The sequence below is a fragment of the Dreissena polymorpha genome, chromosome 4 (genome assembly GCF_020536995.1).
Source record: "Dreissena polymorpha isolate Duluth1 chromosome 4, UMN_Dpol_1.0, whole genome shotgun sequence".
NCBI classification, from domain to species: Eukaryota; Metazoa; Mollusca; class Bivalvia; order Myida; family Dreissenidae; genus Dreissena; species Dreissena polymorpha.
In genome coordinates this window covers 16,049,048-16,064,453 of record NC_068358.1, presented here as the reverse complement: position 1 = coordinate 16,064,453, position 15,406 = coordinate 16,049,048, and the positions used below count along the sequence as shown (strand labels likewise).

The 15,406-nt window shown below is 34.8% G+C and overlaps 2 protein-coding genes across 2 annotated transcripts in view; one reads left to right on the top strand and one right to left on the bottom strand.

Annotated features, from left to right (window-relative positions):
* The window catches only part of LOC127878249 (serine-rich adhesin for platelets-like), a 229,202-nt gene that overhangs the window by 182,256 nt on the left and 31,540 nt on the right, over nucleotides 1-15,406 (bottom strand). The window lies entirely within an intron of this gene.
* The window catches only part of LOC127878247 (multiple epidermal growth factor-like domains protein 10), a 33,487-nt gene that overhangs the window by 10,234 nt on the left and 7,847 nt on the right, over nucleotides 1-15,406 (top strand). The window contains exon 5 of the mRNA XM_052424767.1: nucleotides 2,458-2,592. Coding sequence (XP_052280727.1) covers nucleotides 2,458-2,592 — 135 coding nt within the window. The remainder of the gene's footprint in view (nucleotides 1-2,457; nucleotides 2,593-15,406) is intronic.

Sequence of the window (15,406 nt, the reverse complement as noted above, 5' to 3'; positions counted from 1 at the left end):
ATATAACTTTTAGTATAGTTCCGTTGTTGTTAATGGATTTATACCGAGTTAAAAACGAGAAACAAACATTTTCTGTTTTACCCCCGCGCGTTTAACCTTGTCGTAACTTTGTCACGTGACCAGTAGCTATCGATTAGCGTACATCGAAGCGCCGAGGTTATACATTTTGATGTACCTACTGACGTCTTTTTTCTAATATTACTTTTATTACTCGGCCGATTCTGACCAAGTATATATCATTAGAAAGCCTACGTTTCGTAGTTTTCAGATATATAAATACATATATGAAGTTTTTCTTCTAATTTGTGCAGCCCGGCGAGTAATAACTTTAACTTTTGCAAATATCATACCGTTTTAGAATCTATATTTACGGTAAACATGGTCGCACTTTATACCGATTTGAAGCGTTTATATTTGGAGTTCAGTTTTTAAAACTGCATCTTGCATAGGAGAATAGAATTTTGTATGTGCAGCCCGGCGAGTAATAACTTTAACTTTTGCAAATATCATACCGTTTTAGAATCTATATTTACGGTAAACATGGTCGCACTTTATACCGATTTGAAGCGTTTATATTTGGAGTTCAGTTTTTAAAACTGCATCTTGCATAGGAGAATAGAATTTTGTATATGATAGCAAAAAAAGGGGTTTAAAAATGAAAGTAAATACGAAATGAATTGTTACGCAAGTAAAACGCGGTCATAACGATCCGAACTGATGCTACGGTCTTGGCGATTATGCTTTTGTTTAGATACCGGCCATTTAATTTCTTTAGGCATGATTATTAAATATTTTTATGGAATAAAGTGAAATATTTTGTTCACGAAACATATCAATAAAGCTAATTATAATTGAAGCTTAATAGATTTACGATTACAGCTCTTAGTTCTAACACAGACAGGGAGCTAATTTTATGATTTCATTTCATGAAAAGTTGAGATCCCTTTGAACAATATAATAATTTGTCTATGATTTCAATTAGTATGGGAGTTATTGCCACTGTGGTAATACGCTTCTTAATGCAACCCAAAAGCCAGAGTCAGAGTGTGCTACTATTTGTTCGGGCGACAGAAGTCAGCTTTGTGGCAGCTATAACAGGATTAACCTCTACAGACATTGGGGTACATGTTCTGTTTTGCACTAGATAATTTAGAACGTAATACGCGTTTAATCACTTGAGGCAATACACACGCCGTTCAAACGAATATGTCATACTACGCGATTGAAATAGCATGCACTAAGTTTTTCTGATTTTGACAGTTTATCAATTCTTAACACTTGTTCAGTTTTGTATGCGTACCAATTTACATTTTTAACAGGCGTTTTGAGAAGGTGAATTGCAAATAATGCTATATTTATTAATAATATTTTTACTATGTAGAACTTAATAACGTATCCTCAAACCGGCTGTGAAAGTATTTCACCTTTTAAATAATCTTAAAAGGTTTTTTATCCTCAGTATCAATTTAAATGACAAACATGGATACATCTTTATTTTTATCAGATTAAGCTAAGTTGCAAATGATTGCACAATGATCCACCACAGTATAAGTTATTTACTATAAGTAGAAATCAACAAATCCCTAGGTTCAAACAACATTTATGTCGCATAAATATTCGCGTACTAACACAAGTTTAAGGTAATTATTTAGAAAAAAACAATAAATTGCAACTTTGTTCATTTTTAATGTTTACCTTATAAAACTATGATATTTTTTTTACTAAGGTCAAGTTTTTGTGTGTGTTTACATTGTATTTCTAATGCCTTTCATCAAAATGCCACTTTGGCAATGGGCCTAAGAGAAGAATCGCTTGATGATGAATCATTTATTTTAAACGCGACCATAGAGGAGAAAATGCTAACTCCTAAAAGCAAAATACAGTTTGTACGGGTTACGGGGACAACCAATATCTATTTTTTTGGTATTTTTTTAATTATTATATACCGACAAGCAACGAACGTTCTTTCACGCTGATTGTTAATTGCACGTATCCCTAGAATAACCTCACATTTTATGGACAACTTCTCCGGTGATTGCATATAACACGCGCGTATTTAAAATTGAGACATAATTATTCGGGTCCATTATCATTCGGTCCTGCCTTACAACGTTGGAAACTATTTTGTCTACCACAAGCATAGCAAAAGTTTCGGGAAAGATTTTTAATTCATGTAATATTGGTTACTCAACCACTCCAAAGGTTAGACGGTTATTCTGTTGATCGCAAAATAAAATAATTAATCCTTACAAGAATCAATAAAAGATACCAAATTGCGTTATTCCTATAAAATACAATTGATGTATTGGAAACCTTTAACAAACATGGAAATAAATGACACATATTGACCTAGTTGCGTGGTATAATGGGAATGTGTTGCAAAATCTCTGAGTTGCACTCGTCGTGTTCATACACTTACTATCAAATCATGAACACACCACACGTTTTCGTTGTCAGATTGCCCAGTCGGAAATTACAGCATTAACTGTGCCAAGCAATGCTATTGCCGTGATGGCCCATGCGACAAGGTTACGGGTGCATGTGGAAATGATAGCTGTAAAGACGGATGGAAAGGAATAGCGTGTAATGAAAGTAAGTTTTCAAATTATATTATTAAAACATACACGCAAAAATCAAACAAATATCTCATATATTAAAAGAAGGTATGTAGCGTCCGCATGTCATGTTCTTTAACAGATCATTTTAGACTCATACATGTTCAAAGATATATATGAACCCATGGTAGAGTCCGCATATTATACTTTAAAATCTGTTAACAGATTGACCATGTTAGATTCATAAATGTGCAAATACATTTACGAACATGGACATGTACAGCAGTATCAGTGTAGATTTTGATTAATCATCTCAGCTGTAATGTTAAGCACATAAAATGTAATGCACATAAACAATGCAACGAGATTACTCTACTAACCGATCTCCTACTCGGCTAATAACTTTAATATTCAATTAAATTCGACTTTCTCGCTACATGTCTGTGTTTTGCTGTCATATTTTGTCGATCGAATGCTCGGTTCTAAAACGCTATATCATTGGCCAACACAATGAGAGCAACCAACCAGATGACGCGTTATAAAATTAAAATGGTGTACATGTGTAGATGAAACACCGAGTGACATATAGCGAGAAAGTCAAATTTAATTGAATATTAAAGTTATTAGCCGAGCAGGAGATCGGTTAGTTGTGTAATCACGTTGCTTTAACTGTCTTTTAACGAATCCAGTTGCATTTTGTCGGCAACTGCATGGGAACATGTGTGTTTTCGATGAAAAAGGTCACGTCCAGTGTTCCACAATCTTTCAGCAATAGGCATATAGTGCGTTTCATACCTTGTGTATATATGATACCTATACGAGTGTTATTTTTTCAAACTATGTATTTTGTCAATATTCGTTGTTGAAAAGTCAAACCATACACAATAGATGTACATTTAACAATCTGGAACCCCTGGGGAAAGCTCGGGGGGGGGTAGGGTCCCGGGTGGGGGGCAAATTTATGATACTGCTGCCTGTGGCTAAATTTATACAATTCCATTGAAACAACGTTTCTCAAATTACGCAAAACTAAACAATTGTAAAGTTCTTTTATTGTAAAACGACATACATTTATCACTGGTTACAGCCTTCTCGAAGCATTTTTCTACAAAGATGCTATATAAATATTAAATGAAGCGTTCACACATGCATTATAATATGTGTTAAATGGTTACAGCATGCATCCAATGAAATTTGAGACTACCTGCCCCTGTATATATCATTGCCTCGATCATACCATCTGCTTCCATCTTAATGATAATTCTCGCAATAATCAATGCTTATCTTGATTGATGCAACTGCACCGTTGTTACGTTACCGTGTGGTACTGATTAAATACAGTCGTGCCCGGTACTCATAGGCGTATCAAAGTTTGCCATGTTTGGACACTGCACATTATTATTCTTACATTTAATTTTGTCATTCTTTGCATCGATCAATGTGTTGTTTTTTGCATTATAAACGGCATTATTTATTAGCAATTATTTGTATTTGCAATCTGAATTTCCAAACAAAATTCACTTTCTCATTAGTTAATAAAATACTTACAAATATTTAATAAAAATGTATTATTACCTGACACTATACTATATGTATGTATATATGTGTGTGTGTGTGTGTGTGTGTGTGTGTGTGTGTGTGTGTGTGTGTGTGTGTGTGTGTGTGTGTGTGTGTGTGTGTGTGTGTGTGTGTGTGTGTGTGTGTGTGTGTGTGGTGTGTGTGTGTGTGTGTGTGTGTGTGTGTGTGTGTGTGTGTGTGTGTGTGTGTGTGTGTGTGTGTGTGTGTGTGTGTGTGTGTGTGTGTGTGTGTGTGTGTGTGTGTGTGTGGTGTGTGTGTGTGTGGTGTGTGTGTGTGTGTGTGTGTGTGTGTGTGTGTGTGTGTGTGTGTGTGTGTGTGTGTGTGTGTGTGTGTGTGTGTGTGGTGTGTGTGTGTGTGTGTGTGTGTGTGTGTGTGTGTGTGTGTGTGTGTGTGTGTGTTGTGTGTGTCTGTGTGTGTCTGTGTGTGTGTGTGTGTGTGTGTGTGTGTGTGTGTGTGTGTGTGTGTGTGTGTGTGTGTGTGTGTGTGTGTGTGTGTGTGTGTGTGTGTGTGTGTGTGTGTGTGTGTGTGTGTGTGTGTGTGTGTGTGTGTGTGTGGTGTGTGTGTGTGTGTGTGTGTGTGTGTGTGTGTGTGTGTGTGTGTGTGTGTGTGTGTGTGTGTGTGTGTAACAATGTGATTTTGATCCGATATATTTAAGCCTATTAAGTGCATACGAATACCGGACAACATCGTACATTGGCATCACTGTCGACACTATCATGTTTGCAAATCAGAGTGTTGTTGTTCTTAGTTTCAATATGTACGCAAAGATCCGTTACATATCGATTCGCTGGAACAACGGATCACGGATCTTCGCCATGCGAATATCCAAGCACAAGCTGATATTTGTTTTGACATGAAAGAAACAACAACAACTTTGATCAAGAGATCAATATCATATTTATCAGTCATCGTTTACTTCATGGTCATCATCTTCATCGTCATCAGCATCAACATCACCAGTATTACCATCATCATCTTCTTTACCACCATCGTTGTCGTCGTCGTCATTATCAGCACACTTCCATCTTCATTCATTTTAAAATCCCTGTAATATGTTATAATTTATGATTCGCGTTATTATTATCACGATAAATATAACCAATACAATTATTCCAATATTATCGTTCTATTATGATTTAAACGCAATATGAAATTATAATGATAACAATGAAAATTTAACTCGCCCGGACAATTATCAGCGTGTATTGTGCACTAGAGGTCTTCGCATCCATGGGTGTTGAGCACCTAGTCTATCATCAGAATGACAGCGTTTGGTCCCTGGGCTTTAGTTCCATCTGCACCGATGCTCTCATTTTCGTCGATAAGAAAATTCAATTGACGTGATTGTCCATCAATTTTCATTCCAAAAATGTGGACTTTTTTTAACGATGCGAAATATAATGGCCCCATCTGTCGTGCATGGTACGGTAAACCTACACTTTGCGCGAAATGAAATGTGAAGTGGTTTGATCGTTCAGCTCGAAATAGATGTGACGTTTCTTTTGCTTTTTCAATGAGACTGATGTAAAGGTCTCTCTCTTTTTGTGCCAAATCAATAAGACTATGCATTTCTTCAGTGGAAGCTTGTTTGTCCTCTTCCGATACTGAATCTATAATTTTATTTCGCAGCTTCTCACAGGTCTCGCACACATCGTCTCTAGGGGATGCAACCTTTATATGCGGGATGCAGGCACTCCATAATGACTGAAAGGAGCTTTTTTCAAAAAACGCACACCAGCCTCTGGACAGCTTGCTATGTACAGATTATGAATGTTAATTTTCGTTGTACCGCTGTGTATGTATATCGGTGCCGTATTGTCTCTCCCACGCGGAGCTGCAGGTTGTGGAATTCTGATTTTTTTCAGCATAGTTGTGGACGAATTGGACAACGAGCTCAACATCGGTAAAGACCAGAGCATGTTTTGGTTTCCTTCCAGTATTTCCATGTCGGCGTGGTCCCGGACCGGTCTTGTTCAATGACTGCCTTATTGATTTGAATGCCCAGCGTCCTATGTCAAATAACAACCTGAACATGTATGTACATATTTCCTGACCGCGGAATGTGTATTTGCCACGAATTAACATTCTCTTTTTCCCACGCTGTGTAGAGTCATTTGTGGGACCTTCGGAAAAACAGCCTTTAATGTACATTTCCTTTTCTTCCCTCGTCATTTCCCGCGTATCAAGGATGTGTTGGAGGCATCAAATTTATCGTTTCTAAGCTCATCCACAGCAAGATTCGTGGAAACGTTAAATGCTATCATCCTGTGAAAACGCATCACCGTCAATCATCACTTCTATCATCGTCAGTGGAGTCACTGCTTGATTCCGCAGGCTGCCCAGAAAAGAAGGACCCAATGCGGTTTTCCATTACAGCACTACATGCACCTTCTGCCTGGTCATTGTCGTCATCGGAGGAGAGTTGTTGAGAATGTGCAGGCGTACGTAATGGTGGTCTACCAAAATGCTCAGAAAATATACTTTCGAGTTCCTGAAAACAATAAAATTACGACATATCGATTCTATACTGTGCATCAAACATAAACTAAAACACTCTGGATCAGCAGACGATTTATTTCATAAATCAATCTCTGGGTTAATGGTCGCCATCTTTCGAACTACTTTCAAAAGTACAACAACAATAACAGTAGAAGACAATTTTAATTGCGAAAAGTTGAAAAATTGAGTACATGTGTCACGGTTGTTGAGTGAAATAGTGTTATTTTCAACTGTGTATGAAGCATGTGAACTGGTAGTGGAATAACCGAATTGTTGGTGGAAATGGAATTTAGAAATATATCTAATAATTCATCATCGTGTAGAATAATCATCAGCAGCATTTCTGTGGAACATTGCACTATTAAAAAAAAAGTGTTTCATAGATATGGTGCTTTTGACATAGTTCACTAACCATCAAGACTGAAATGATTCATGCACACAGGTAAAGTAAATAATTGAATTTGTGCAGAATGTTTATTTTTACAAATTATTATTTAATTTGAGTTTTGACCAATTTATTTTAGATTGATTGCACTGAAACTCAAAGTCTAAAGCTTAGTAAGACACTTAAGCCATTTTTCTGAGAAGAAACAATACTTGTTCAGAGTATAGCAGGCTCATGCGGCCTCTGGTTTATTAATTTGGCCTCGGCCTTTAACCTGGGTCGCTTTGATTTCAGGTGTTTAGCCCCCATATCAACAAGGCTCTCGACCCTATATGTAGTTATTCATATTGTTTAAAGATTTTGAGAACCCTCACTCGGTGCCAGTGGGGATAAAACAGGGACCTTCTTATAGCTAGATGAATGCATCAAATATGCCAGCAACACTTTATAATCAATAACTTTATCATTGATGATTCTGTTCTTTTAACTACATTACTAATTTACCAAAACAATGTGAAACACATTTTTATGCCCCAAAGGAGGGCATATAGTGATCGCACTGTCCGTCTGTCTATCCGTCACACTTTGCATTTAGGTTTCGAAAAAATGCTCATAACTTCTATGTCGCTTCAGATGTAACATTCATATTTGGTATGCATGTGTATATGGACAAGCCCTTCCCATACACACACAAATTTTTACCCCTTTGACCTTGAACTTAGGGTCAGCTTTTAGGTTTTGAAAAATGCTCATAACTTCTATTAAAGCGTTTATCGGGGGCGTATGTCATCCTACGGAGACAGCTCTTGTTTTTGCTGTCCTCTGCACAAACCATGATATATCTGCATATATGCATCCAACCAAATCAGTAAAACTATTTGTCACTTAATTACAGTAAACTTATTGCATGTTAACTTTTCAACAATATATATATATACATGTATATATAATTATATATAACAGATCTTGAAAAAAACTCACATCAAACTTCAAATTGTTTTAGTAAATTATAGGCTTTAATTGGTATTGTGACATTGACACCACTCATGCATGCGACTATACAATTATACAACTATGGAGCACATTATTTATGAGAAATTCCAATACATCAACATATCGTCTCAGATTTAAGGCAGATAATCTAGTGCTTTTTGCTGCCATTTTTACTATTACACATTTTTTCATTTTATGTTATGATGCATTGATCTTGTTTCTAAATTAACCAAGCAATCATGTTAAACTTTTGAAGAAAGATGTTGTCTGATAAATATAGAAAATATAATCACTACAAAGTGAACAAAATTCAGTTGAATACTGTGACCAACAAAGATTTGCCAAAGAGCAATTCAGATCATGATTTAAATTAAATACAAGTAATATGAAAGTCTGCCTATTGGATCCCAGTTAAGACTTATTTGTCAAATCTGCACATTAATTTTCCCTTAGCCATGTATAATTGGGGACTAAATACCATCAAGTCATGTAAAAAGGAGCAGGGTATAGCACGCTGCTATTGATCTCTTGAGCTTTCACAAGAATTTTACGGGTAATTTTCATACAACAAATGATATTATGTAGTGTAATGATAAAGCATTATGAGCACAAAATATATCTCTTACATCTCTTACTAGTGGTGCAAAAATCATTTAAGTGTCACATTTCAAAAGAAAATTTATATAAAAAGGTATTATTAATTGTTAAAACGTTATAAAAGGTTATTTCAATTCACTAAAGCATTTAATTACAAGAACAAGTGCATTTTATGTCCATTACAATACATGTAACAGTATTGGCATTGTATTTATCTGCATTTGATGTGCATTTAATACACTTAAAAATGCAGACAAGACACACTTCTAACAGAAACAAATGTATTTTTTTCTGTATTTTTCCAGCATTAATACTCTTCAAGTGTATTTTTTATCATCCCAAATACACTTTACCAGGAAAAAGGTATGTTAAAATGCATTTTTAGTTTGTTTTAAGTATATTTTCAAATGCATTAAGACACTCTTTTCTTTTGCAAAAAATGTTGAACAAAAACTTGAAAATATTTAATATACTAAAGCGTAGTAATAATATAAGTTTTGTATGAGCATCAAAAACAGTGTCAAATTCATACCAGTGCCTATTTAGTAGCAGTAGGCCTTATATGGTCTACTTGTGGTAGAATTAATGCATTTTGTATAATACAACATACATAAATTAAAAAATATAGCTGCCCATACAGTTCAATACAATGTTCAATTAACTACACTATGCAAAGTTGAAATATGACATCAAGCTTGGAATAATCTTTTCAATAATGAATAATATGCTGTTTTAATTTATAAGTGAAATAGACACTTGCATATAAAAACTGATATTAAATAAAAACTAAATGTTTAATTTGATTTTAGCTCCACTGGCCAAAGGTCCTGTGTCCATCGTGCATCCATGCATAAACTTTTCCTTTAAACATCTTCTCCTAAACTACTGGTCCAATTCTGATGAAATTTCTTAGGAATGTTCCTGGGGTGTACCTCTTTCAAATTTGTTCAAATTATGCCCCTGGGGTCAAATTTGACTCTGCCCTGGGGGTCACAAAATTGAAAATTTGCTTAAATAAGACCTATTTTGTGAAAACTTTCAAAATCTCCCGTCCATGACCATTGGGCCTAGGGCTATCAAATTTGGTGTGTAGAGACATCTAATAGTCCTCTACCTAATTTGTTCAAATTATACCCCTGGGGTCAAATTTGACCCTGCCCCGGGGGTCACAAAATTGAACATATGCTTATATAGGGTATATTTTGTGAAACTTTACAAATCTTCTCGTCCATAACCATTGGGCCTAGGGCTACCAAATTTGGTATGTAGTGGCATCTTATAGTCCTCTACCAAGTTTGTTCAAATTATGCCCCTGGGGTCAAGTTTGACTCTGCCCCGAGGGTCACAAAATTGAACATATGCTTATATAAGGCCTATTTTGTGAAAACTTCAAAAAATTTCTTGTCAATAACAATCCGACCTAGGGCTATCAAATTTGGTATATAGTGACATCTAATAGTCCTCTACCAAATTTGTTCAAATTTAATCCCTAGGGTCAAATTTGACCCTGACCCGAGGGTCACAAAATTGAACATATGCTTATATAATGCCTATTTTGTGATAACTTAAAAAAAAATCTTGTCCATAACCATTAGGCCTAGGGCTACACAATTTGGTATGTAGTGACATTGTATAGTCCTCTACTTAGTTTGTTCAAATTATGCCCCAGGGGTCAAATTTGACCCTGCCCCGGGGGCCACAAAATCAATTATATGCTTATATAGTGCCTATTTTGTGAAAATTTTAAAACTCTTCTTGTCCTTAACCATAAGGCATAGGGCTACCAAATTTGGTATGTAGTGACATGTTATAGTTCTCTACCAAGTTTGTTCAAATTATGCCCCTTGGGTCAAATTTGACCCTGCCCGGGGTCACAAAACTGAACATACGCTTATATGGGGCCTATTTTGTGAAAACTTTAAAAATCTTGTTGTCCATAACCATTGGGCCTAGGGCTACCAAATTTGGTATGTAGTGACATCTAATAAACCTCTACCAAATTTGTTCAAATAATGCCTCTGGGGTCAACTTTGACCCTGCCCCGGGGTGTCACAAAATTGAATAAACGCTTTTAAAGCGCCTATTTTGTGAAATCTTTAAAAATCTTCTTGTCAAAAACCATTTGGACTATGGCTACCAAATTTGGTATGCAGTAACATCTTATAGTCTTCTACCAAGTTTGTTCAAATTATGCCCTTTGGGTCAAATTTGATCCTGACCCGCATGTCACAAAATTGAACATTATATACGCTTATATCTTGCTTATTTTGTGAAAACTTTAAAAATATTCTTGTCCTTAACTCTAGGACCTAGGGCTACAACATTTTGTATGTAGTGAGATATAGTAGTCCTCTACAAAGTTTTCCCAAATTATGCCTCTGGGGTTAAATTTGACCCAGCCCAGAAGGTCACAAAAGTGTACATGTGCTTAAATAGGGCCTATATTTAAGTATTTGCACATGCAGAGAAATTTGTTTCAGCCTTTTTTTCAGCAGTGGAGGGATACAGGGCCATCATGGTCTTCTTGTTTAAATACTCAAAAAATGAAACCGTGTTCATGCTTGCATGAACACAGTTTATAAATGCTGTCAGAATTATAAAATATGCAATTACTATAAATACAAATGCCAGGGAAAAGTGCTTTTTATACTTAAAAATTCGAATGAATATTACAATAATACATTCTGAATACTTTAGTATGTAATTAACAGTTTTGTCTGAGAAAATCACTAAATTTTATATATTTATTCAAATTCACATAAATCATATTTCAAAAACACATCATGACTTCAAATCCTTTCACACAATACTGAAAAAAAATGCACAGTTTCTGATTGTTATTGATTCTTTATTAATTTATTCATGTACCATTTTTTAATCTTGATGCATCCTCAATTGTATAATGCACATCTTAATCTGTTTTAACAATTATAATATAAAGATTAAGGCTGACTCAGTAAAATAATAATCCATGATTTCTGCAGTACTTGCAGACAAAATAGGAATACTGCTGTGATATTATCTATCTATCTAATGGGATATTAATTTGGCTTCAATAGAAAAAATCAAAGCATACACATGTATAAAATGTGTATGTATATATTAGTTAAACTTAAATTGATTGACCATCGATACAAAGATATTATAATATATGTATGTATATATATATCCTTGTAAAACTAAAAATTAAATATGTATGTTTCTATTACATCATTTAGGACTTTTATTTTCAGACAAAGTAGAGTGAAGCTTAAAACAGTATCCAATTGTAACAGTCAATTTTGGGAAAATCAACCTTATAATTATTTTCTGTGTTGGCCAATGTCATAATTGGTATAAAATGTATATTAAACTGGAAGTTTTCTTTATTTTAAATGATAACATTTGCTTTGTCAGCCATAATTGTCACAATCAAGTGGTCTTTTTACACTGTAGTTTTCTCACTGACTATGGGTTTGTTCTGAGAATGAGCCACACAAAGTATCGTTGGGGAGATGAGTTGTCAATTTTATGTTTATCAGTCTTTCATAATCCAGTATACCTGTAAAAAGGGAACTTGTAACTAATAATCACACAATATACACAATTAAAATTGTCTGCATTTAGATTTATTTAGTACTGCACATTAATCATTTTCCAAAAATATTTAGCAACATAACATTATATAATGCTGCAATACTAAAGTAATTTACTAATTAAAGGTCGCTGATGTGTAATGGATGTGGTGTCCACCTAATGATCTGGAGGTCACTGGTTTGATCCCCAGTGTGGGAGCATTCTTAAGAAATCTCCAAGAGACACCCAAGTACTGGTTCTAGGCCCAGGAAACGAACTCAAAAGCATTTCACATACATGTACGTAGTTAGTACTTTAAATTTAATCGAACTAAAAATGGGTTAAAACTAACAACTGAAACCCTTATTAATACATTTTATTTTGAATCAAGCAAATGTGCAAATTCATTAAAAATAATGAGTCAAATTTAAAAATTCTACTTTAAAGTAATCATGATAATTTAGATCATTTTCAGAATATTTAATGATGATAATGATACAATTATATATTCCCTAAATGATAAAAATAAAACATGTAATGTTAATTTATGAAAAAAAAACGTTTTAATTTTATCAATATCATGGTAATTAAAACTAGATACAGGCAATTAGATCAGAAACGTGCATTAATTATATTAACCCATTCATGCCTAGTGTCCTGAAAAAAAGGACATTGCAAACAGCGTAGACCCAGATGAGACGCCGCATAATGCGGCGTCTCATCTGGGTCTGCGCTGTTTGCTTAAAGAAATTTCTGTAAGAAATATTCTAAATATAGAAATAAATATACCAGACAGCCCTACTTTTGGAAATAAATTGATCCAATTTAGAAGGATGGGAGAGTCCACTGGGCATAAATGGGTTAATGAACAACCCAGACATTTGTAGTGATTTATGGTCACTATTTGATTAACGTTCTATACATGACCTGTCATAAAAGGTATTTTTTAGCCAGTACTACAATCGGCAATGATAGTCTGTATTGCATACATATTCCAACGTCTATTATCGATTCGCTTCCTCAAACTGAACAAATATTTAATGTTTACATCGCGAAACGTAATGCATCCAGTTTCACTTTCGGTTTGGTTGGTTTTGTAAACACCGTACTTTCATCTTAAACATTGGATGATAGGGTGATTAAATAATAATGGAAAAGTAAATCACTTGGATAATAGGTCAAAATGCAACACAAATGAACGTTAATAGTGCTCTTAATATCAAAGTTTCGGTAAAAAGTTTGGCGCTAGTTCAACGCGCATGTATACAGCCTCATAACAATAGACTGACAACCTTTTGGGTAGTAAAGTAGTAATACAAGGCAATATGGCGACCGTTAGCCACGAGGCCTATCTTACGGAGGAATCCGAGATAGCCGATGTATCACGATTGAAACTAAAAAAATCGCCTCAATTTACATTTCCTTTAAATACTTGTTTCATATAATATTTTGACCTAAAATAATTAGCTAACAAAATTATAAACAAACTGGAAGATAACTCTGTTCCTCGGCGTGGTGCGAGTCTGGCTTACCATCTGAGCTATTGATGTTGTCGTATTTACGCCTCACACAATAAGATAAAGAAATGAAGTAGAATCATTTTACTACAAATAACATATTTCAAACCTCTGTCGTTGACTGTACACTAAAGAAAATGTGTAATTTATGATTAATTTTGGGAAAAATATACATTTAATACCACAAACATATCAAAAAGGCAACTTCAATATACAACAGTCAAATTTGCAATAGTTTCAAGCAGTTCAACGTGAGACGAAGATTATTGTGCTTACTTCAATATAAATAAGTTCAATAACAATTGAATGGTGGTTAAATTGTTGCATATTAAACATGGCATTGCTGTATATTATTTTTGGGACCTTGTTTTGTAAAGAATTCGTCACATAAAGTGCAATCGGATTTAAACCCATGTATTGCATACAAATGGGCGCCATTTTATGATCGTCACTTTGCAACACCGAGTTTTGCATCAATATCGGTGTTAATATAAATTTATCTATAAAAAAATTTATTTTATACGTGCATAAATTTACCTCTATGTCCAACTCCATTGATATCCAATACAACAGAAATAACACTAAAAACCACTCCGTAAATCACAAATATAATTTAAACTCCGCGTAAATGCACTGCGTAAACTCGCATGTAACGACGTCATAATAAGTCGCATTTTCCCAACGTCATCACTAATGTCACTAATGCAGGTTTTGTCGTGGAACGGCTCATATATATTGCCGAATTTCGTAAATGTGATGTTAACACATTCTTCTTTCAAATAAACAGTTCGAACGTCTAACGGCGAGCCAACTTCACGCACCTTTTAAACTCCGCGTAAATGCACTGCGTAAACTCGCACGTAACGACGTCATAATAAGTCGGATGTTCCCAACGTCATCACTGATGTCACTAATGCAGGTTTTGTCGTGGAGCGGCTCATATAAATTGCCGAATTTCGTTAATGTGATGTTAAAACATGCTTCTATCAAATAAACAGTTCTAGATTATTTCATTTAACTAATTTGTTCTGATTAAAAATAGGCGAAAGTTATTCTTAATGTACAACGTCGCATCATCATTGCAAAAAGCATTGGCTTTTATGCTTGATTACTGAATTAAACAATATTGGAGCAGAGAACGTTAAAGTATTTACTTTTGGTTTAACACTTTTGATACAATATTACAAACATTTTCCCTTAATTAAAACAAACCTTGTATGCAATCTATATTGATACAATGTTTGATATTGGTCAGTATTGATCTCCGAAAAGTTCAAGGATTGTATTCACGTCCATGCAAAAGGCGTGTATTTGGCTGCATGAGCGCTGATAAGCTGATAAGATTATGGAGCGGACTAGGTTTACAGCTGGCATCATGTTATTCACAAAGATAGGATTTTATCAAGTGTGGCCAGCGCAAATATGGAACAATGTTAATGTTTGATGTTGGGAAAGCATGGTAATTGTTGGTCGCACTACACAAGCATGATAGATCTACATGAATGCACTTTCAAATAATTTATACATAACACGTTGTTGTTGTAAGACTTCCCAATTAGAAGTTACATCGTAAACTGTAACACAACCGTTAACACGCGGTTCGCAGTATGAAAGTATCGCGATTACGATATAACGTGTCATGTCATACATGTAGTTATATATACATAAGCTTTCCATTCTATCAGAGGCACCTTGACCGCTGGGTCCGATGCAGCCTTAATTGTAAC